Source organism: Heterocephalus glaber, unplaced genomic scaffold (genome assembly GCF_053883595.1).
Source record: "Heterocephalus glaber isolate CG9 unplaced genomic scaffold, H.glaber_assembly_v1.0 deba00000937, whole genome shotgun sequence".
Classification (NCBI taxonomy): Eukaryota; Metazoa; Chordata; class Mammalia; order Rodentia; family Bathyergidae; genus Heterocephalus; species Heterocephalus glaber.
In genome coordinates, this window is record NW_028258173.1 from 711,384 (window position 1) to 734,911 (window position 23,528).

The following is a 23,528-nucleotide window of genomic DNA, read 5'->3' on the forward strand; positions in this document are numbered from 1 at the left end:
ATCCCCCGTATGCCAGGGGTCCTGACCGTTGCCCGCCCCAAGGGCTCACACTTCAGACTCCTCCACGTTCCCTCCCCCATCATTTGTCAAGGCGGAGGGGACACAACCCAGTCCAGTGGTCAGCAGGGGCTTCCAGGACCCTACATGGCCCTTGCCCAGCAGCAGCAGCAGGGCTGCCAGACCCTGGTGAGGCGCTGCCCTGGGCTTGAGCAGCGGGGGAAGGGGGCAGAGGTTGTATCTGCTGCTCCCTACCGAACCCCCACCAAAGCCAGGCCCCTGCCTTATTTAGGGCTCATGCCCCGGGTCCAGTGGGTTTGCGGCATCTTCCTAGCTCTGAAGGGTTGGCCTCTCGGTCAGCTGTGCGGGTGTGTGCTCCTGTCCTCTCCTCAGCTGGAGACCTCTCCCTCCGCAGGTGATCCGAATGTGAAAGGCAAAGCTGTGTCCTGCGGTCAAATTTTGTGGCACTGACTTACAAAGACTGAAAGAAGCTAAGAAAAACTCAGGAATTAAATATTCTGGGCGAATCAGAGCCATGTCACACTCGGTGCCCTGGGAGCTTGTCTCCTCACCCGTCATCTGAATGTGAGAACGGCACATCATACATAACACATTTTTGGGGGTTAAAAACATCTTTTAATACTGATTCCAGTCTAACGTGTTCATCTTGAAGAACAAAACCAAAGTTGTATGCAGAGCACGAGCCAGGAGGCTCTGCCTTGGGCCGTGACAGCCATCCTGGCTCAGGGCGGGCAGAGTCCTCACTGCCCTCACATCATGGCCCTGTGCGGGGAGGGAGGGGCCACCATCAGGCACACGAGGACACCCAGACCGCTCGGCACGTCCCTGCTTGCTGGCCAGAACCTTGCTCCCGTGCGTGGCAGGCAACCTCCGCTCGCAGGGCAGACAGCTGGGCAGGAGCTGCACTCGGGAGAGTGTAGCTGTGACAGCCCGGGGCGCAGGACCCCTGTCCGACATCCACAGTCAGAGGAAATGAGGCCCAGAGAGCAGGAAGGACCCAGCCCACAGACCCTTTGGTCAGGGAAGCCTGTGGGACCGGGAGCCCGGGGCAGGCACCTCCTGTCTTGGCTCTCGGGGCCCGGCTAGGGAGAGCAGGGTCTGCCACAACTTAATGTTTGCCAATGGCTCCCCCTGGTGGCTATTTCAGGCTATGCGGACGGTCGTGCATCACACCTCAAATCTTCCAGGCCTGCGAGGGAGAAAGCAGGGCCTCACCCTCAGACGCGCTCCTGGGAAGAGTCCACAGAGAACCAACAGCCGGTCCCTAGCCTCTCCCGAAGCCCCCGCTCTCCAGCCTCCTCTGCCCCGGCTTGGGACCTGGGAAGTCAGATCCTCTACAGGGCCCAGGCCTCCTTCCACAGAGGTTCCCAGCACACTCCCTCTGCTCCGTCCACTCTGGCCAGCTGCCCCAGCCCTAGAGGCCAGCTACGACTGTGCTCTGTGTGTGTGTGTGTGTGTGCCCAGATGTGTGCGTGTGGCATGTGCCTGTGTGCACAGATATGCTCACATGTGTGTGTGACACATGGACACGTGTGTGTCTGGTGTACCCGTGAGTGCAATGTGTACATGTGTGCACACATGTGCACTTGCTGGCAAGCGTAACCTCCAAGGCTCCTGAAGCGGCCGGGCCCCAGGGCCCAGCTGGTGTGGCCGCTGCTCTGCACACGCCTGGTGAAGGGCAGTGAACAGCAGCGCTGGTGCCTGCCGTTGTGCCCTCAGGATGAGAGGACCGAGCACCAGGTGCTGCCTAGGCTGCCTTTGGGGACGGATGACGGGACAGTCCCGTCTCAGCTCGCCTGTGGTTTCCATGGCTTCTGAAACACACTCACTGCCGAAGAAGTGGGTCGCCACACCACTGCCTTCTCGTGCTGCTGGCTGCCATGTGCCGTCCAGGTTGAGCTGAGCCCCAGGCAGCCATCAAGGATACCCAAGGAGGGGGCCGAGCCAGGGGCCGGGAGGGTGTCACTCGGGGCAGCTCAGGGGGGTCAGGCCAGCCAGGGCTAACATGGGTCCCGGGCACAGCACCATCACCAGGGCCTCAGCCATGGCCACGGCTGCTTCACTTCCTGCTGTGACAAATGAGCTCCTCCCCCAAACAGACCAGTAGACCAGTGTCTGGGCACAGAGGCCTCCACAAATGCCCTGCTGGCAGGGCAAGTGACCTTGGTGAGAGCTGGAGTCCCCGGAGCCGGCATCTACAGGAACAGAAGCCGCGCCTGCCTGGGCTCCAGCTGGGCTGTGCTGAGCCTGCGGCCTGACAAGGGCAGGTCAGAGTCCAGAGGCCCCAACAGCCCCACACTGGGCTGCTTCATCCTGCAGAGCTTCCGAGTGGCCTGTCCAGGTCTGAAAACCGTGTGTTCCGTGGTGGTGGAGATCCAAGAAGGCTAGAGGTGCAGCCAGCAGGCCCGGCACCATGGTTGTGTCATGCTGAGCCCAGGGTCATTGTGGCACTGCATAAGAACCAACTCCAGAATACCTTCTCTTTGTGAAAACAGCACGTCACATGGAAAAGTGTCTTTGTGTCCTTGTGGGGCCTTCTGAGGACAGGTGCAGCCTGGTGCACACACATGGTCCCTTGCTTCCGGGGAAACGCTGGGCTCCAGATGTCCAGCCCTGGGACACCTGGCCTGCAGGGGGAGGGGGAGCTCATGCCTCAGCCCCAGATGACTAGGAAAGGGTGGCTGATTTCAGCACCACCTGTCCTGTGTGCAGATCATTCAGCTCACCTGTCAATTCTCCTCTCCACGGTGGGGAGGGGAGGAGATGCTGATGCATAAAAGCTGCCCAGTTGTGAGAGCTATCTGTAATCAGGAACCCCAGGAAGGATAAAGGGACACGCATCGCCCACACATCCGCGCTGCACGCGAGGCCAGGAAACCAGGGTGTGCTCCCTACATTTCAGGAAGTGGGGTGAGAGCCAGGAATGTGCCAGGAGGAGGTCATAAAATTTCTGATCGAGCCCACTGGAAGGGCAAGAAGGAAGCAGGCAGAAGAGGCCCCTTTTCGATAGCAGCTGGAACTAGGTGATGGGTGAATCTGGTTTATTGTTCTCTTCTGTCTATCCGTGCTGATGTCTGAAATTTTCCATAATGAAAGCTGACTTTGGGACATCAGCCACTCCACAGCTTCTGCTGGGGCTGGAAAGACACGAACACATCCAGTCTACGTCACTGGCATAGCTCACTCGCGACAATAGGCCTGGAAGAAAAAAATAAACCAGCTAGGGAGCAAAGGTTTGGATAAACCTTGGATAACTCTGACCATGCCTTAAAGCTACAAAACAAGCCTAGAGAGTAAAGGTGTGGGTCACTTAGGGTAACTCTGATCATGTCTTCAAGCTCCAGTCTCCTTGTCTCCTCTCTACCTACGGGCAGCTTTATTTATTCTTCCTGCTTACTTCAGTTTAAGAGCAGACAAGGACTAGATGCATTAGGGATGTGTGCCGGGCGTGGTGCGGGTAAGTTCTGGAGGGAGAAAGAGATGGAGGAAAGCTCTGAGGCCTGGTGCTGTCCTGACCCCACCATGCACAGTAAGACTGGGGCTCTGTGCTCGCCCCGGTGTTCAGCCTTGGAGGAATGGAAGACACCAGACAGCCTCTGAGGCCCCTGCCCCATCCCCGCTGTGGCTGCAGGAAACTTGCTCTGCCCTGCAGCTGGTTGGGAGTCAGGCAAAAGGCCCCTTCCCTGCTTAATCTTAATAAGAAATGGACAAAGATCTCTCTCTCTCTCTCTCTCTCTCTCTCTCTCTCTCTCTCTCTCTCTCTCTCTCTCTCTCCTTCTCCCTCTCTTTCTCCCTCTCCTTTTTTTTCTTTCAAGAAATCATTGCTTCTGTCTGTCCATCCAGTTTGCCTGCACGTCCCACTGTTCTAGCTTCAGAGACTACCATGCTTGCTCTCTCAATCAACTTGATTTTTCTTCCTTCTGGCCTCATCACCAAAAGTTGCAGCTTCCCATTTGTTTTCTTTCTGCAGCTACTGCAGAGCTGCCGTTTCCCCTCCTCTCTCCTTTTCTTTTATACTTTGAATCAATGGCTGACAGTGCCGGGGGGGGGGGGCATGCGCATGGGTGGCATTTTGTGTGTCCTGTGTTTTATTCTCCAGCTGAGCCAGGCAGCCAGGTTGGCAGTGGGGCTGGCCCTTCCTCCCTTGTGCTCTGACCCCCTCGTGCCAGCAGGAAGCTCTGGGTGGTGGCTCTGATTTGCACCCTTCACTCCAGGGCTTGCCTGTGGCAATCCTATTTCTGTAAAATATACATGTGCTTGGGTCACCATTTCTTAGAAAGGCAACTTAAGATAAAAGGCCACACACCAGTCTGCCTGCCATAAATTTTTGCGTGTAACAAAGAGATTCCTGAGTCACAGGATCTGTTCTTCCAATCGGGTTAGACTGTAAGGCTAACCATGGAGGGGGGCAGGGGCCCTGCCTACTGGATCAGGAAATAAAAACCGGGGGCCTACTTGGTGTGCGCTGGCTGGCTTTGTTTCGCCTGCCACCCACCCTCTGCAGAGGTAAAGCATTGCCAAAAGCTTTTCAAAGGTCTGGTTTCTTTTGTCCTGTTTGCACATTGGAAAATTTATATCCAACAGAGGGGCTCACGTGGGAATGGGGTGGGAAGCTGGGGAGCATCCTGGGCCTCTCTTGGTCGCTCACACAGGAACAGGAGACAGACCCCGGCCCCCAGGCCCCCAGCCCCGTGCTCTTAGCTGCTCCTTCTGCTCCCTCACCTCCCTCCATGCCTGGGAGCATCTCAAGTTGCACCCCTGCCTCTGATCAGGGAGCCTGGACACCTTTCCTTCTGCTGGATCCCAAAGGCCCAGGGCCTCTGTCCAGCCCCTGGGTCTGCAGCTTTGTTGCAGGTGGAGCTCAGGCCCACAGTCATCTTCTAAGAGCAGCAACCAGGCCGGCAAACCTCTTGCCAGGGACCCAGGGCCTAGGTGGGGAGGGGGCCCTGAGAGGCTGTGCTGCACCATGCCGACCGCCAGGGGGCAGAGCGGGGCCTGCTGCAGGGAGCCCCAGGGATGGGGTGGGAGGAGGGACAGGTGCCTCCAGGGCCCAACCTTGATCCCCACCCCACCCCACCTGGTTCCTCTTGGGGTCACAGGTGTTTCCTCTGCTTCTTTTTTTAATTGCAATTATGTCTTGAGTGTTTTCTTCTGCACATGAATGAAAAACTGAATTTTTTCTAGACATGTAACATTCTGCACTCTGAAGCACCTCCATTAACCTTTAGCCAAATGAACCAATTAACAAACCATCACATTTGTTTTAGTGCCAAACCAAAACCCCACAAGAAGCTTTTTCTGCATCTGAGGACATTCCAACACTGGCTCTTGAGAACAGGGTGGCATCACCAATCCCCTGAGAGTTCCTTTACTCAACTCGGGTAGAAATCACAAATCGGCAAAGTGCAGCTCTGCTAGTGGCCCTGAAGTTAAGGCTGGGTGCTGTTCTTGTGCCAGAAACTGTGGGTCAGCTCTGCCAGTCCCTGGTCTCTGGAGCTCTTCAGGTGGAACAGTCCCTTATGTTTACAGTTCTTTTTTTTAAATCCACCACTCTGTCCACATGACTCAGGACAGGAACCCCAAGTAGATTTACAGGATTTTCTGAGCCCACACCACCCTGGAAATAAGTAATGGGCAGATTTACAAGACCATTTAAGAGAGGGTTTACTTGAACAGGACCTGTGCCTCCAAAACGGGAGGTAGGGACCCAGAGTGAGCCCTCCACAATCGACCCAAGAGAGTGTGAAGGGCATGCCAGTCATACAGCAGCTGCAGGCCTGGGACCGGTCTAAACCCGAACCTCATTCCTACTGCTCGGTTTAAATTCAAGCAGGCCCGACATCTCCCTGAGCAGGTGCAGGGTGTCCGGGGTCACTGGAGACTGGCTATTTGGTAAATGGCAAGGCTGACCCGGGAAATCTGCAGGAGAGCTCGCTGTGTAGCTGTGGGTTACTGGCGTCTGGGGAGGTCAGGGATGGAAACAGTGGGCCCAGAGCCTTCCCTGACCCCTGCCACATCAGGATGGCTTCCTTCTTCAGAACGGGAACGGAAGCCGCCGCTAGCAGCCGCCTGCTTCTCCTGTCAGAGTGGCTGTGAGGTGACCCGAGGGTGGGGAGGACGCCGAGACCAGCTGGCCCAGTTCCTCCTCGGGGGCCTCGGGGAGCAAAGGGAAGCAAAGAGGAGGGGCGTGACAGCCGGGGGCCGAACCATGTCCCTCCACAGTCCCAGGCGAAGGGGAGAAGAAGGTTTCCTGGGGCTCAGTGGGAATCCTCCACTCACTGTGGCACCACGAGGCTGAAGCCCCCCGGGACACTGCCTGGTGCCCTCGGCCTCACAATGCTGGGTTTGGCCAGCACAGGCCAGGCCCATCCATCAGCTCCCACCTGGCACTCACCACACCCTGGGCACAACCTCTGGGGTCTCCCTGTGACTGGGGCTCCTGAAATCTGTCACTTCTTGCTCAAAATAGTCAAGAGTGTGGATGCACCTGAAGATCAGGTCAAGGTCACCTTTAATACCCTGTGGGGGGCACGAAGCCCTGACGCCACGGCACACCTCTGCAGGAGACCCAGAAGAGACACTGGGGCTGAAGACTGACCATTTCCTTCCTTGGGACTCCTCTGAGGCTCAGGTCTGCTGCACTCTAGCTCAGGATTCTGATCTCACCTGCGGGGGGAGGCAGGGGCCAAGCTCAGACTCCACTGGGCAGACACTCGGGTACAGGCCAGCAGCTCACACACAAACCCCTCACAGCTCGGCACACTCGGCCTGCACACACACTCATGCACACACAGATGTACATCGGACCTTCCCTTTACCCAGCCAGGCCCAGAGGGGTTGAACCCATTTCACAGGGGTCCCCAGTCAGAGGCGCCCTGGGCTCAGATACAACATGTTTTGTTTCTGATGCAAATTCCCGGGAGCCTTGGGAGGAGGCAGAAGCCCACACTGCCGTGCCAGCCTCCAGGCTGTCTTGGGGATGAGGTGAGGGCTGAGACAGGGGGACCCTTGGGGCTTCCTGATGAGGACGGAGGACCCAGGTAGGGCAGACTGTCAGATCTGGGCCCAAGGAGACCCTGCTACGACCCTCTCTCCTCCAGGGTGGCTGCACCTCACCTGCCCTCGAGCAGGCACAGGACCCCCTACCTGGAGGGGCCTCCGGGAATTTCTGAGCCGGCACTGGATGAGCATAATGATCCCAGCAATGCCCAGGACAAGAAAGAGAACAGCTGCGGCCATGCCCACTGGGGTCCGGTGCTTCTGGATCCAAGGCGACACCACTACAGTGGAAGGGTAGGTGGGCCTCCTCGGCAGCACCCTTCTCTCCAGCCACTCACCCTGGGCCCTGAAAGCCCCCACACCCCCTAATGACAACGGCGGAGGCCTGGCAGGCAGGGCTGAAGGGCGCCAGGCGGGAAGGGCTCTGGGCAGTGGCAGCAGGACCACCAAGCCCTGAGGAGCCCCCAGGGGGGCCTGTACCTGGCGGCAGGGGCGAAACACTCAGGGGAGACACGGTCAGCACTGGACCTGGCTCCTCCTCCGGGCCCTGGGGCTCTGCGGGAGAGACGCCACTGTCAGGCTGGGGACTAGCCGAGGCACATGCCGAGCTCCGGGCAGCGGGAGTCCAGGGGGGCTTCCTTGGGACCCCCAGGCCCCAGATTGCAGCCACTACCACCTGAGGCTCAGGCAGAGGAAGGAAAAGGGGGAGGGCAGTGGGCTTTGAGGCCGGGAGGGTCCCTGGGCTGCTCCGTGGTGGGGGGAAGCCAGGGCCCAGGCAGGAGGGACCCTCTCCCTCAGCCTGCCCCGGGACGCTTGGGCCCCTCCTCCTCCCCGCGGTCCCCTCCCCCAGTCCTCACCTGAGACAGTCAGCACAGTGACTCTGTCATATCTCTGCAGTCCCCGAAGATGCCAGCGGTACTGCCCTGCGTGGGCGCCCTGGGCAGCCTGGATGACCAGCTCAGCCCGGCCCCCTCGAACCCACAGCTGCCACCCTTCCCGGGAGAAGCTTCCCGGGGTGTCCTCTCTGAAGATGAGCCTGGGCTGGCCGTGGGCACTCAGCCAGATCTCGATGTGGGTGAAGGCGTTGGAGCTGTTGCAGGCCATCACGGCCCGGCCGCCCCTGGACACGGACACCACGCCCTCCGTGCAGGCGGGGCTGTCCCACCCTGTGGGCATGGTCACCTTCAGGCCAAGGCCTTGGAGGCCGGCTGTCCACTCTCTTGGGGCCCGGGGCCGGGGCAGGGGCAGGGGCAGGAAGGGGCCTCGCAGGACACGCTGAGCTCTCCATCTGCCCCATCAGACCAAAGCAGCACACAGCTCGGTGTGGAAGGAACAGAATCAGTGCATGCAGGGAGCTGGTGGGCCAGGGTGTGAGCCCCTGAGCCTGCCCGCTCAGGACAAGGCAGCTGGTCTATGGGACATTCCTGCTGTCCCCTCCCCAGCTGTCCCCTCAGGAGGGTGTTGGGGTGTAAGAGCCGCAGTAGGCATCCTGGGGGACCTGAGCCCGAATCCCTGCTGTCCCCTGTTGGCCGTCAGTGACCGGGACACTGGATGCTCTGGGGTGTCCCTGCATGGCTTTAGAAGTGGAGAGCTGTGTCGGGGGAATCACTGGGTCCCTGTCCACTGCAGACCGGGTTCAGGCAGCCTGAGCCTCTGGTCCTTGAAGGCCCAGTAGGTGCAGAGGCAGCTGGCCAGGGCTGGATCGGCGGCCGAGGCGGTGCCCTCAGCCCTGTGGAGCCGCCCTTTCCCCGCCCAGGCCCAGGTCTCCGACTGCTGGGCTCCCCTTCCCTCGGAACTGGATGTGGCCCTGGGCACCCCTGCCAGGGTGTGACAGTGACCGCCAGGCACTGCCGGTGTTGTCTGCCGCCTGCCACCCTGGGGCCCTGTGGCCTGCCCTCTCCCTACCCAGGGCTCCAGCCCTGCTTGTCTCCTTCGGGGCCTGGGTGCGTGGGGTCCTGGCCACCTCCTGGGCCCTGGGTCAGGTCTGGGCCTCTCCATGGCTTCCCACCCCCACCTGGTTCCCAGGCCTTCCCCTGGCTGAGTGGGGCCCCAAACCTACTTGTATGCTGAGCCTGCAGGGAGGGGGCCAGGAGCAGGAAGGCCCCGAGCACCCTGAGGAAGAGGCGGAGTGGGGCGGAGGGCCCAGAGCGCATGGCTGCTGCTTGCACTTGGGACCCCTGTCCTGCAGACCCTGGAGGAAGGAAAGCCAGGGGTCAGAGCCCACGGGAGTGGCTCGGCCCAGGTCCCCGTATCGGCCCCACCAGTCAGGCCCGCAATGTCCGTGCCTCTGCTGGACGCTGAGGCCTCAGCACCCGGCCTTCCCTGCTGTCCCTATGCTCCATGCAGTGTGAGGTGCCGGCCACGCGAAGCCACGGGGAGGCAGCAGCACCTCTGCCTTGCGGTTCCTGGCACTGAGCTGTGTACACTGTGCCCTTCCCGTGAGCTCTGTGCCAAATGAGCAGTGCTGGGCCTGAGCTGCCTTTCCCCAGGAGGGTCCTGGCTGGGCCTCCACTCCCTCCAGCCCTGACGCTGCTCTGTGACCTCAGGCGGTGGGCTCTGCTCTGGGTGTGGAGCTGTAGGTCTCCTTCCCCTTCTCCCCGGCCCAGGACACCCCCAGGTCACAGAGCTCCTTACTGTCACGCTGGGTGGGGCGCCCCAGTGTCCACTCAGTCAGTTGCTCACAAATGTTCTCGCATCATCAGCACCGGAAGACTCAGCAAGCTCAGGCCTCCCCCAGCCTGCGCCGCTGAAGCCCTTCTGTCCGCCCACCACCTCCTGGGCCCTGGCCTCACTCCATGCTGTGATGGTTCAGCCTTCACTGCGGGCTTGCTTGGCCCGGGATCCACCGGGGGATTGGTGCCGCACACTCTGGGTGTCAGGGTTGTCCCTGGAGGTATGACCCTGGGTTCTCTGGTGGCCCTCAGCCCTTCCTCTCTGCTGCTGTTGCCCTGCTCTGCTTGTGGGCCACCAGGAACTGATTGGGTTTTTTTCACCACCAAAGCATTTCTGCCTTAGAGTCAGCTGACCATGGACCGGATCCTCTGCAGCCAGGAGCAAAAGTAACCCCTTCTTCTTTCATGTTGTGTCTCTCAGGGTTTTGGTTCCAGTGATGAACAGCTGACGGATGCACTTGGTGCTCCCTTGATATACATTTTGGTTTTGGTTTTTTGCACCTCTGCATCCCCGAGACACAGGGAAGCTTTACTCTATCAGTACGACAGGCTGCTGGCTGTTTCAGGTGGATGGGCCCATCTCGTTTTGCAGTCTTGCCTGTACCTTAACCGTTAGGCCCACCCTGCCCACATCGCCCCATCATGGTGGAGGAGGCAGCTCCAGGTCCCTGCACATCCCTCCCAAGCCTCCATCCAGGCTCCCTGTACCAGAGTGAACACCCTTCCCATGGCACCCTACTGCATTGCCCACGGGTTTCTCCTCTGGGTACATCAGATCCTCTCTCAAGTGCCCCCTGCAGCTCTCTGAGATGTTAACTAGGACTGGGGACAGGCAGGACTCCAAGGAACACTGGGCACTTGTTCTCCTGGGCCAGGCCGCAGAGACAGAGACCAGCCAGGGGGACCAGCCTCCTGCACTGCTGCCTCCCCACTCCTCTGTGGACCTTCGTGATCCTGTTTCCTGAACACCTCCCACTCTCTCCACCTGCACACGCTCACTCCTGAACAACACAAGCACACGTAAGCACACAGGTGCAGCCGCACACAGGGACACGCACAGGGCACTGGAGGTGGGTCCAGGCAGCAGAGATGAGCTCTGAGCCCCGAGGAGGTCACCTCAAGACACACGACAGGTGGTGCACTCAGGCCGGGTGGATCTGGACACACTGAGAGCCCCAGAGCCTGACCAGTGCCCGACAAGGAGCACAACTTTGCAGGAGGAAACTCAGCTTCCCAGGAGGACTGGGTCAGTGCCCTGGGTGGGGCCTAGCCCGGCGCCCAGACCCACGCCAGGCTGGTCAAAGTTTCCTTCTCACCCAAACCCATGACACAGAGAGGCGGCCGAGGTGTGATTGCGTGACGTGCTCCTCAGCCTGCAGAAGGCAGGCACCTGCTGCTGCAGGGCTCCCTCCTGCGGCTCCCTGAGGCCCCACATGGTCCCCACAGCAAACACACTTGGCCCTGACTCACGCAATCCCCCCTCCGAGCCCTGTTCCCTGCTGCTGCGGCCGCACCTTAGGGAAATCACCTCACTCGTCACTGTCACCAGTCTTGTTTCTTCGAGGCATAATGGCCAAAAATAATCATGGCAGAAGGTTTCAGGGACCCGCGTGCCCCATGGAAAGCTGTCCTGATACCCCGCAACGTGCTGCCGGGGGCTCTGGATCCCCCTGTTGCCGAAGCCCGAGGCAGCCCTAGGCCTTGGACACCAGGGCCACCTCTCCGGGCCCTGCCTGGCGCCTCGTTCGTGGGAGCCCGGGACAGCCCCAAATCCAGGCAGGGACATAGAGCTTATGCCCTTGTTAACCTCCCGAGCAGCCTTCACTTCAGGCTGGTGCGGCGGCCTTCGCCGTGGCCTGAGGTGACAACCGAGGATCACAGTGTGGCCACAGGCCTTTGCTGGGAAGACTGCTCCTCAGGGGCTCCTCGACTGACTGGAGGCTGGAGGTCTGGGGCTCCTCACCGGGGACCCCACCGGCGGACAGGCAGGCAACCTGGCCCTGAGGTGCTGAACGGAGCTGCACGTGGGCAAGTCCCCGCCTTCCCTTGTCCTTGAGAGCCCTGCTCTGTCCCTCCTTCACCCCCTGCCAGGAGCAGGCCAGGCCTGAAGGGTGGGCAGGGCCAGGACTGTCCTCCCACTCTGCTAGCTGCTACAGGAGCCCCACCCTCACCGGGACACAGGCTATACCTGAGTCTTTGCTTTTCTTTCCTGGGACTTTCTATTCCTGGCCCACGCATCACAGGTGGATATTCCGTGGCTGCTCAGCCAAAGGCCACAAGGACCATCATGGCACGGCCAGCCCTACCCAGCCATCCTCGGGAGTGGTGTGCTCTGCCTGTCCTCCACTTACGTCCAGGGACAGGCCCGGCCCTTGCTGCCTCCAGACTTTAGTCCTTTCTCGGCACTAAGAGCTGCTCCCTGGCCGGCTCTCCAGTGAAATCCACATCTCTGTGACCAGACCCTGTAGCCCCGAGGGCCAGTCACTCACACCAGAGTCCTCCTGTCTGGCTGCCCACCTAGGCTCTGCCCTGGACTTGGGGGCAGGTTCTGTTCCCCCTGGGCGCCTTTGCTGTGACCGAGGCCCTGTGTGCCCAGCCCCCTGCTCCAGCTTCCACAAGCTCGGCCCTATAGGGGGTGAGGCGGCAGGAGGGTGCTGTCCCCTCTCGCTGGGCTCTGTGTCCTCCATGTCCTGGCACTGGCTGCCTGGACTCCTGGGCGGGGAACCTCTGAGATCTCCAGCCAAGGTGGGGCCGCGGTCTGGCTGTCAGGTGGGACCACCTCACTGGCCCCCTGGGCCACTCCCTTACCAGCCCCTTGCTGCGTCCCCTGCAGTGCCCAGTGGCAGTGGGGACCAGGGCAGCCCTGGCTGGCGGGCGCCTGGAGCAGGTCGCACCCCCTCCCCAGAGCCCACACGTGTGGCACCCAACACCTGGCACCCATCATCCAACAGTCACCCCTCCACCAAGGGCCGACGCCCCAGAGTTGAGCTGAGCCCTTTGCGAAGGCCCTCCCCCCTGCAGGAAGCACCGGGGCCCCGTGGGCAGGGCTGGAGCCCCGTCAGCCTCACCCTGGCCCTCACCACCTCCCACCTGGACTCTCCAGGCCCTTGGTCCAGTCCTCTGCACAGCAGCTGCGCTGGTACCTGGAATTTGCTCTGATTCCTAGGAGAAGCTCGCCCGGGGACACTGGGGCCTCTCAAGTGGCCACACACTGCCCATCCAGTGCAGTGAGATGCCCTGAAATGTCAGGTGAACCACCAAGCTGGGCGAGGTGACACACTGTCATCCCAGCACTCCGGGAGGCTGAAAAGGCAGGCTGCAAACTCAGCCCCAGCCTGGGCAACTTAGCCACTTAGCAAAACTGTCTCGATCGCTGTAGCTCAATGTGAAGGCCCTGGGTTCAGTCCCAGGACTGAAAAAACAAAACCAACCAAGCACTCGTAGGACATTGCAATATTTGGGACACAGTTATATGTAAAACAGATTTACTGTCTGAAATTAAAAAACAGGAGCGTCCTACATTCTGGTTTGACCTTCTGGCCATTCTCTCTCGCTGTTGTTCTGGTGACTGCAGGAAAAAGCCCACGGGAGTAAGGTGCTCCAACTAAAAGTCAGAGAGGAGGCTTGGAGGAGTGAGGAGCGGCCACGCAGCTCAGTGTGGAGCCTCAGGACTTGCAGGGCTGGAGAAAGACAATGACCGACCAGATGCTAAGCACCCACGGGAAGCTGGCATCCTCACACATTAAAGTGGGAGCTGAACAGGGATCTGCAGAGTGCCTGCCACACACAGCCTGAGTCCTCACCGTGACAAACTACAGCCGTCCTGGACCCCCCAGCCCAGCCCACCTGGCGACACTGTACCCTGCTCCTCCCACCACTGGCACACAGGGAGATTCAGGTAGGGCATGGGTGTGGATGCTGGGTCGTCTTGGGGCTGGACACACTGGGGACAGGTATGCTTGGCAGGGTCCCCACTGCTACTAGCACCTGAGGGGGCCAGCACTGCCATCCTGGCACCTGAAGGGGCTTGGGTAAGCTACATGCTGCCTAGTCTCAGGTGAGCCTCAACGGCGCTGACCAGGCCTACTTCAGTCCACACTGTGGAGGACAGGACCTGATAGCTCCCAGCAGGCAGCTGCAGCCTGTGAGGTCAGCCAGCCGGGGCTCCTGTGCAGGAGGCTCGAGGGTCCCTTGAGGGGACCACGGAAGGGCAACTGAGTCGCCCCATGGGGACACAGCAAATACCTTGCTGCCTCTGCCCTGGCTCGAGCTGTCCCATGTGCCCAGCTGCCCTGCCCTCCTGTGCTGGGCTCAGAAGCCTCCTGTGCTGGGCTCAGTACCCATTCCCCCTGGTCCCGCCACTGGAGCACCCCCTCCAGGGTTCCAGGGCTCTGCTGAGGCAGGAGCTATTTCTTAGTTGCAGAGCATGAAGGGAGGGAGCTGGAAGCCTGGGTTAGAGGGAGGCCCAGGGCTGCCTATCTGCCTCCTGGGTGGGTGCGTGTGCATGTGTGTTCACGTGTATGCTGAGTGCACATGAGCATATGTGAGTGTGCAGTGTGGGTGTAAGAGGAGGAATGCCCATGAGGAGGCCTCTCCCGAGAGCACACGCCTGTGAGTGACACTGGGTCTGTGGGTCTGCACATGCCTGTGCATGCGTGTGGGTGTGCACAGATCTGTGCACGCAGTGTGAAGAGTGCCTGTCCAGGAGCACAGCAGCCCCACCTGGAGTGGGGGGGACAGGTCCCTCCCAGCCCGGCCTGAGGCCCCAGGAGAGATGCAGGTCCCTCTGCCACCACAGCCAGACCACCTGGCCTGTCTCCCACCCTACGCCTCGCCTGGCTAGCGACCCTGGACCTGCCTTGCTCCCTGCGGTCTCTGAGGTAACAGGGGCTGAGGGTCCCGGAGGTGCCACAGCCAGGGACTCCACGTTCCCCCTCAAAGTCCCCAACCCCGGACCACCCGGTCCCCTGAGTGCTCACCTCCTGCCCTCCCAGCCACTCACCTGCTCCCTCCTCCAGCAGAACCTTCAACTCCTCTGCAGCCTCCAGCTCTGAGAGCCCGGAGGAGAACTGATGACTCTGGGGGTGGGGCCGGAGGAGGGGCAGGGCAGCAGGGCTGTCCTAGCCCAGGGAGGAAGCTCTTCTGGGAAGAACAAGAGTTTCCAGGACTTGGAGGCGCCCCATGAAGGTGTTTCTGTTAGAAGCTGTCCTTAGCTGCTCACCTGCAGCAAGCAGGCAGAGGCGGCAGGTGCTGTCCAGGAGAGCGGGCCAGGGCTGGTCCTGGCTCAGGGACTCAGGGAAGGGTCCCCTTCTCCTGGGGATCAGGGCCAGCGGGACTGACATGGGCTGGGGACAGGCACAGCAGGGGAGTGGCCTGGCTGCCCGGGATCCTCCCCTGCCCAGGGCTGAGCTGTGGGGGAAGGGAAGGTGGCAGCACTGGGTGTGGGGCAGGGACACAGAGCAGGGTGGGCTGTGGGTGGTGGGCAGCAGGAGGCAGCAGAGTTCCAGCCCTGTGCTGCCCCTGTCCTGCTCTGCTCCCTCCCCACTGGGGTTCTGGGCTCTGTAGACACAGCCCTGGTGGCTCTGACCCACATACTGAGGTTATCAGGGGCAGTCAGTACAGAGATCTGGGACCTGCTCCTGCAGCACAGCTCTGAGGGCCTGGGATCCTGTCAAGAGGCTCATCTGGGCAGAGATGGTAGAGAAGGCAGAGCTGTGTCCCCTCCGGCCCCTGGAGGAAGCAGCTGCCTGGCTCCTGAGTTGGCCCTCCTCCTGCTCCTCAGCTCCAGACCCTGCACCTGCCACCACATGCCTCCCACTAGGAGGGGTTGCCGGGCCCTGGGCTCGCTGCCTCTGCTGACAGACCCAGCTGGCCACACTGCCCAGCCTCCTGACTCCAGCTCCATCCTGGTCCCAGCCCAGAGTCAGACGGCCACCCCTCGGGAGCCCCTGGGGAGCCCATGCAGGGTCCGGCAAGGGATCCCCTATTGCTGGGCCAGGAGATGAGCTGGGGTGACAGGGACAGCATGTGTCTCCACACTTAGGGACCTGGGGAGTGCCGGCCAGTGACTGGCCTGCACTTCCAGAAGTCATGAGTCCTCGGGGCCAGCAGCCCCTGGGTCCAGAGCTGGCGGCAGAGGCCAAAGTCCTCAGCGTGGTTCCAAAGCAGCAACCTTCTCCCAGCAGGCAGATAAGCCCAACCTCATGGCCTTGGTGAAGAGGGCACAGGGTTGCTAGGGCACCAAGCCCAGAGGCTGGGCCAGCCCAGGGAGCCCCAGGCACCCAGAGTGTCAGCAGGGGTGGGAGAGGCCCACAGGGGACCAGCCACCTTCATGTCCTCTGTGCCATGCCCGCCTGTCTCCGTGCCCGGCCAGGCCTGTCCCTGGCCCACACCTCGGAAGCAAGGCCCGCTCTCTGCCCTCCCTCCAGGCTGGGGCTCCAGGCAGGGGCCTCCTGGGCAGGTGCATCCCAGTCCTCATGGGGAGCAGTCCCAGGGGCTCTGCAGGGCCTCAGCCTTTCATCCTCACCCCGAGATGCCCTGGGGGTTTGTTCACTTGGGCATCCTCATGAAGTGAGGATGAAGTGTGCGTTGTGAAACTGAAACCAGTTTGTGTGTCTGGAATGAGACCAGGAAAACCCTGGAGTCCTCTGCACAGACAGGACCCAAACTCTGCTTCCAGTTCCCCAGATGACTGAGCTCATCCCCTTCCCCGCCTTCCAGAGGTCCGAGTGCACACAAACATGCTTGCATGTGGCTCAGTGTCTCTTCCAGCATTGGCAGTGCCCTGGATCGAACTCCCAGGAGCACTGCTGGTCACTCACCCCATCCCCTAATCCTGCCAGGCCGCCTCCCTCCTCCCTCCCCTGACTTGTGGAGCCTGTGTCCTCTTTCCTAGGAATCTGTAGGCCTAGTGATGACTTCCTGGTTTACCGATGTGGATTTAGCAGCATCTTCTGACAATTCTAGCAGTGCTGGCATGTTTCTCTCTCTGTTGTTCACATCATTCTGATGTGTGGGACTCTCCCTCGGCTTCTCTCATCTTTGGCCCTAGGGTTGTGTGCAGGACTCCAAGTTCACAGTTACCATCAGGTTCAAGTGAAGCTGTTCTCGAGACACGGGGTCTTCTCTTATGCGGAGCTCCACAATGTCCCATAGGCCTCGGAGCCACCAGCTTGACCCATCTCCTGGGATGAGGAGATCAGGTTCTCACCTGGGTCCTGGACCCAGATCTCTGCCCAGCCAGACCCTGGGGAATCCAGGAGGTGCCCATCTCTGTCCTGGCCTCCATCCCACAGGGAAGTTTCAAATATGGGTGCCCAGAGGAACATGCCCAGGAGTGTTCTCTGCAGTGTGAGCAGATAACACGAAGACAGTCACATGGGGCCTGTGCCCAGCGCTATTTCCTCCCCAGTGACACACGCTGAGTGTCTGGGGACACTCCCTGTCCTGAGGGTCGGCCCTCTGGGGTGTGCCTCTCAGCTCCTGCAGCCCCAGGCTGAGACAAGTAAGTCCTATGCAGGACAAGGGTAGGGGCAAACGTGGGAACGGGGTGGGAAGCTGGGGAGCATCCTGGGCCTCTCTGGGTCGCTCACACAGGAACAGGAGACAGACCCCAGCCCCCAGCCCCGTGCTCTTAGCTGCTCCTTCTGCTCCCTCACCTCCCTCCATGCCTGGGAACATCTCAAGTTGCACCCCTGCCTCTGATCAGGGAGCCTGGACACCTTTCCTTCTGCTGGATCCCAAAGGCCCAGGGCCTCTGTCCAGCCCCTGGGTCTGCAGCTTTGTTGCAGGTGGAGCTCAGGCCCACAGTCATCTTCTAAGAGCAGCAACCAGGCCGGCAAACCTCTTGCCAGGGACCCAGGGCCTAGGTGGGGAGGGGGCCCTGAGAGGCTGTGCTGCACCATGCCGACCGCCAGGGGGCAGAGTGGGGCCTGCTGCAGGGAGCCCCAGGGATGGGGTGGGAGGAGGGACAGGTGCCTCCAGGGCCCAACCTTGATCCCCACCCCACCCCACCTGGTTCCTCTTGGGGTCACAGGTGTTTCCTCTGCTTGTCTTTTTTATTGCAATTGTTATCTTGACTGTTTTCTTCCTACATGAGTGATAAACAGAATTTTTTCTAGAAATTGCTACAATCTTCGTTTTGAAACACCTACATAAGAATAATCTTTAGAGCTGGGGATTTAGCTCAGTGGTTTCGTCACCTGCTGCACAAGCTCAAGGACCCGAGTTCAATCCCCGGTACAAAAAAAAAAGAGTAATCTTTAACCAGATTTAATAAACCAATCAACAAACCATTACATAAGCTGGAAAACCCAATTGTTTCAGTGCAAATCGAAAGCCTACAAGAAGCTTGTCCTGTGTGCAAGAGTGCTGAAATGCTGGCTCCCGAGACGGAGACCGCTGGAATTCCTCGCCTGCTGTGGACACCCCAAGCAAGACGAGTCGATGCTTGGGTTCCGTGGGCTCCAGACACAAGGGCCCGAGAGTCCCCGAAGCTGTGGCCAAAGGAAGGTTCAGGTCGCAGCAGTGCTGGCTTTGAGCCCTGTCCCGCCAGGCCGGTCCACTAGCTGCCCGATGCCCTTGGGCACAGCCCCTGAGGGCCCTGGATCTGAAGCCCCTGAAAGGTCAGCTTGACTGTCTCATTTTGGAAGCAAACCCAAAGCCCTGATGCCCTGGTACACTCCACCAAGAGACCTGCAGGCACAGGTTAAAGTCTGACCATCGTGAGTGTGTGTGTGTGTGTGTGTGTGTGTGTGTGTGTGTCCCCTGCTCGGAGTAACTGAGGCTTTTCTGACGGAGATTCAGCACTGACCCATCCCTCTCTCTCTCCCCTGCTGACCCCTCTGCTCTGCTTCCTGGACCATGGACCGGCCTTGCCTGGGGCTTGGCTCCTGGCCTCTCTGGGGAAACTACTTCACCAGACCCTTCCCCAGGCACCCTGGGTCCTGCTTGCCACCCAGCTCACCTCAACGATGTCGGCCCCAGGGCTCAGGGCCCCGGTCGGTCTTGCCTTCTGCTCTGGGACCAGGCTCCGCGCATGAAGACCCCCGAAGCACCCCCAAGTGGAGCGTACATGTGTGAGGTCTTTAGAGAACATCACTTCAGACCCACAAAGCCTGGCCTCCGCCAACTCCTCCTCAGGACTTTGGCAAGATTCTGCCCCAAACAGAAAGGCCCTCTGGCTGGCAGAACCAGTCCTGGGACCCACAAACCTTTCCCTGCACCCACCCCACAGGCCCCCATGTCCTAGGACTCCAAACCCATGAGGACCCAGCTACTCAGAGAAAGCAGCCCGGCCATAGGTCCCCTGTGACTGTGCCCTCTGCTGCCTGCTCACAGTCCCAAGCACATGCCTGGGCATATGGCTCTGGGCATTTGAAGCTTCCCCGAAGGATGGAGGTCAGGACAGAGACCCGCACCTCCTGGATGTCCTGAGGTCAGGCAAGGGTCTGGACAAAGGAACCGAGCACGGGAGCCTGCCTTTCCCATGGCAGGATGCAGGTCAACCTGGGTACTGCCTGGTCGGCTCCTCAGTCTGCCCAGCTGACTCGGCACTCCAGGTGTCAGGGAAATCAGGTCCCAGCAGGCGGTGACCCAGGGACCAGGGCCCTCCCACCCCAGGCCAGTGGGAGGCCGTCCCTCCTCTCCCCTCCCCTTCCTCCCCGCAGTACCCCGCAGAGCAGAGCGGCTGGGATCAGAGACCTAGACCAGTAGGGGAGAAGAAGGTTGTAAACAGCAGAGCGGCTCCTCCCACCGCCTGGAGCAACTCCTCCCTCCCAGGCACCTCCTCCAGGAAGCCCTCCAGGAGGCCCCACCACAGCCCACCGCATTTGAGCCGAAGGTGTATCCTGCTCCATCCCCTGAGCCACTGGGGCTCTTGGGGTGTCCTGGGCTCACCTGTGGTTTGCAGACAGAGCATCTCTGGCCAGGGAGGGGCCTGGCACTGGGCTGAGGCTGGGTCTCGCAGCATGGCCAGGCTCGCACTCCTGGCCCTGCTGCTCTCGCTGGCTGGAACCCTGCTCAAGGCCCAGGAGCCCCACGGTAAGTGCTTCCCTTCCACAGGCCCCGCGGGGAGGGTGGAGGGCTGGGCAGGACTTTCCACTGGGTGGGAGCAGCCCCAGCCTGTGGGCGGGCTTGGCAACTGGTCACTGGGGTGTTTTTCTCTTTCTTACCTCTTATCTGAGTCCTTTCTATAATTAGCCGGTGAGCCCTGCAAAGATTTGTGTCTACACAAGATTTGTGCCGCTTGGCCTGGAGCTGTTTCTGGGGCCCTGTGGACAAGCAAGGAAGAGCTCACTTGGTAGGGCCACAGGCTCTGGACATCTGGGAATGGAGGGGAAACTGAGGCAGCCAGCATCTGAAAGAAGCTAAGGGGAGATAGGACAGTGGCCTCTAGCAGGAGAGGAGGATGCTCAGGAGAAGGGACGTGTGGGAGCAGGTGAGGAGTGGTCAGAGCTGCTGGGAGGACGCAGAGCCGGCCTGCCACAACCTCCCCAGGGCTCGGCAGGTAGCCCGGCCCTGGTCCCTCCCCATGGCCCTTGGAACTTGAGCACAGCCACCTGGGCACTGGCAGCAGAGCAGCTCCAAGGCGCCCATGGTTGCCTGGGCTGAGTATCTCTGCCCCTGTCCGCAGGGAGGGCGTCCCCCACCCCTCTGTGTAGCGAGGTGGTGATGGTGGCTCCCCCTCGTGCAGAGGTGCAGCAGTCTCCCCTCCACACGGTCGTGCCGGTGGGGGGCTCCGTGAACATCACCTGCTCCACGAGCGGGCCCCTGAAAGGGCTCTTCTTGGGGCTGAGCTGGCCAAAAAGCATGGATGTGATTTACTACGAGGAAGGGGTGGATAGCACTGTGGACCAGCAGTTCCAGGGCCGCATCAACTTCTCGGGGTCCCAGCACAACCTGACCATCACCGTGAGCCTCCTGCAGCCGGCCGACTCCGGCCTTTACACCTGCCGGGCCGTCAAGAACCACACTGTCGTCGGCCCTGGTACCTTGGTCACAGTCACAGGTAGGGAGCGGCCCCACCCCAGCCCCTGCTGCCAGGCTGGGCCCCCACCAGCCCCAGGGGACCCTCTCTCCTACGTCCCGGAGCTGTTCCCACTCCAAGCCAGCCTCCTCCGGGAAGCCTTCTAGATCTCACCCTCTGTCTCCTCCCCAGCCCTTCCCTGCCCTGAACGCTAAAGGCTCAAATGGGGTCTCCCACCACCCGGGAGATGCTCCTCCTGCCAAGGGCCCATCTGTTTCCCTTCCCAGAAAAACTGTGCCAAGAGACACAAGGAGCACACGGACACCAGGAGCCCGGGCTGATGTTCCTCATCCTCCCTTCGGCCCTTGCTGTGGGCTTCTTCCTCCTGGGGCTGGTCCTGGGACTGCTGTATGCCCTGAGGATGAAGGTCAGTGGGCATCGTCCGCAGCACCCACCCACCCAGCTGGAGGGTCTGGGGGAGCGGCATGGGGGCCGCATCCTGTAGGGCATGAAGGTGAAGGGCAGGGCTGGAGATGCCCTGCACAGAGGCGTGGCCAGCGCGGGACAAGAGCAATGCGTGGGTGTCCGTGCGAGCACGCAGGGGATACAAAGGCTGTGTGTGAGCGTGGTGTGCACCCCGTGTTCGTGGGCAGAGGGTCCCTGGGACCTGTGAGCATGCACACAAGTTTGAAGCTCTGCGTGCCCTGACGGGTGGGGGCTGACGTGGCCATGCGGTCAGCTCCACCTCTGGACCTTGGCGGTGTACCTGGGGGCTGGGACAGCAGCCCGGCCCTCACTGCCCCTCAGGGCCCGCCCCGCCTGGTGTCACTGCATTGATGAAAAGCTCCCCAAGTGTGCTGACCAAAGAGGGTGCTCAGAGCCCCTCTCGGGGTCCAGGCCACCTGGCTAGCTACCTCCTGGGTGACTCAAGCTGTCTTTTAGGTCAGGAAGCTGTGTGCCTCCAGGGAGAAGAACCAGCCCTGCGTGGTGTATGAGGACATGTCCTATTGCAGCCGCAACGCCAGCCCCTGCCAGTGAGCCCCTCAGACCCGTGACCCTCCGCACCCCGCCCAGCCTAGCTCACCCAGTGCCCACACTCAGGCAGCTGTGGCAGGGGCTGCACTCCTTGGCGGCCCCAGGTTCCGGGGCCCCTCCTCCAGGAAGCCTTCCAGCAGGCCCAGCCCTTCATGGCCTGATCACAATGCCACCAGCAAGAGAGCTCAGCCGGCCTCCCACAGGCAGCAGGGCCTCTGCTGTCCATGGCCTTAGATGGGCTCAGACGCCCAAGTCCCCAGCCCCAGAGCCTCTTGGCGAAGGGTGCAGGAGGAGGCCCAGCCCCGACTCAGCCCCTGCGGGAAATAAAGTGTTCCTTCTCTTTCCTTTCTAACTTGGCACTGTTACCAACCCAAGCCCCTCCTGGAGCTTCTGCAGCTGGTGTGAGCGTGAGGCCCGGGAGGTCGGAGGAGGGAGGGAGCACATCCTGTCCAGCCCCAGGGACGGCCTGCGGGGAGCAGCTCAGGCCGGGCAAAGGGCAAGGCTGAGGCGCGGCCCCGCCCATGCCAGAAGGCAGCGTTCTCTGGCCCCGCCCCTTAGGTCCCTGGCCAGTCCCTGCCCGCGGAGGCTGACCGCAGGGGGCCTGACCACGGGGCCTTGGAGAGGGCTCTGGTGCAGCCCAAGGACCCCAGAGACAGCGTGCACCTTCCAGCCTCTCCCAGATCCCTCCTCATTCTCGGAGCCCGTGGGTGGGGAAACAGGCACCGCCACTCAGCGGACAAGTGGCAGAGCTGCCCAGGTCCCAACCACCCCTTGTGATGCCTCTGGGACAGCGAGGGGCCTCGGAGGCCCACGGGCACAGCCCTCAGCTGTTCACACTACACCTTGCCTGCCCCCGTCCAGAGTAGTCTGGACACAGCTCGGGGTGGCCTAACACCCACCCCTGCCACACTGAAGGAAACGAACTGATGGGAGGCACCACGGGCCCAGAGCCTTCGTCCCTGCGGCCTCTGCTGGCCGGAGGGGACTGTGTGCAACATGGTACCGCACAGATGACAGTGACCCCACACCAAGAAGCATCCCAGCCCTCAGCAGCCTGCCTGCAGTGGACCCCAGACAGGACCCCGGGCGCCCTAGGGTGCTACGGGGTTGGGGCTCCACGGGGTGGCCAAAGACTCCGTCTCTGGACCCTTCTCTCCTTTTTGGTGCATCCACACCCCAGAGCTGCCCAGAGTCTGCGGGGTCTGTCCAGGCACAGGGCCACATCCTGGGTAAGTGGAGCAGCCAGGCTCCTGTCAGCATCATCGGGCTCCCAGGAAGCCCTGCCCAGCTTCCATCCTTGAATGTCGAATGTGGCTCTGCAACACCACCTTCTGGGCCAGCTTCAGACCTCTCCTACCGCCCAGGCACGGTGCAGCCTAACCAGTTTCCCCAAGCTGCCACCCCCACCTCCCCAGGACAAAGCCAAACTCCTGCGCTGCCCAGCTGCCCACTCCAGCTGGTGGTCACCTGGCAGCAGCCTCCATCACCAGGAGAGAGCACAGCCCGGAAGCCAGCTGCAGACCCAGAAGCCAGCACTGAGACCTGAGCCCACAGTCACGGCTCTGAATGTGACAAAGTGACAAAGAGAAAGCTAATCACATCAGCGGTATGCTAGAAACTTAAAAATCTCTACAAAAACAGAAACAAGGATAGATGACACTGGGACTCAGGGGGCTGAGGCAGGAGGATCACCATACATTCAAGGCCAGCCTGGGCTACATAGTGAAACCCTGTCTCAAAAAAAAAAAAAAAAAAAAAAAAGGAATAAATGACAGACACCTCCAACACCTGCAAACTCTACAGGAATGTCTGAGAAACAAATTACAAGTTAAGAGCTA

General features: G+C 60.8%; 2 protein-coding genes across 16 annotated transcripts; one reads left to right on the forward strand and one right to left on the reverse strand.

Annotated features, from left to right (window-relative positions):
• Positions 1-319: 319 nt before the first annotated feature.
• Positions 320-19,714, reverse strand: Sectm1 (secreted and transmembrane 1). Of its 15 annotated transcripts, none has more exons than XM_087208261.1 (7): positions 14,911-16,503; positions 9,077-9,208; positions 7,875-8,183; positions 7,498-7,572; positions 7,165-7,278; positions 6,617-6,684; positions 320-3,216 (listed from the first exon to the last, which is right to left on the reverse strand). In XM_087208261.1, the coding sequence occupies exons 1-6, from the start codon at positions 15,029-15,031 to the stop codon at positions 6,662-6,664; spliced, it is 774 nt and encodes a 257-aa protein (XP_087064387.1). In that variant the 5' UTR covers positions 15,032-16,503; the 3' UTR covers positions 320-3,216; positions 6,617-6,661. The 15 variants fall into 15 exon arrangements, with proteins under 15 accessions (XP_087064387.1, XP_087064391.1, XP_087064385.1 ...); XM_087208256.1 differs by having other exon boundaries at positions 331-3,216; positions 7,165-7,298; positions 14,911-15,874; XM_087208262.1 differs by lacking the exon at positions 320-3,216 and adding an exon at positions 5,660-6,172 and having other exon boundaries at positions 14,911-16,504.
• Cd7 (CD7 molecule) lies at positions 19,598-22,042 on the forward strand. Its single transcript, XM_013078085.3, has 4 exons — positions 19,598-19,730; positions 20,383-20,697; positions 20,943-21,082; positions 21,598-22,042. The coding sequence occupies exons 1-4, from the start codon at positions 19,658-19,660 to the stop codon at positions 21,691-21,693; spliced, it is 624 nt and encodes a 207-aa protein (XP_012933539.3). The 5' UTR covers positions 19,598-19,657; the 3' UTR covers positions 21,694-22,042.
• Positions 22,043-23,528: the final 1,486 nt, after the last annotated feature.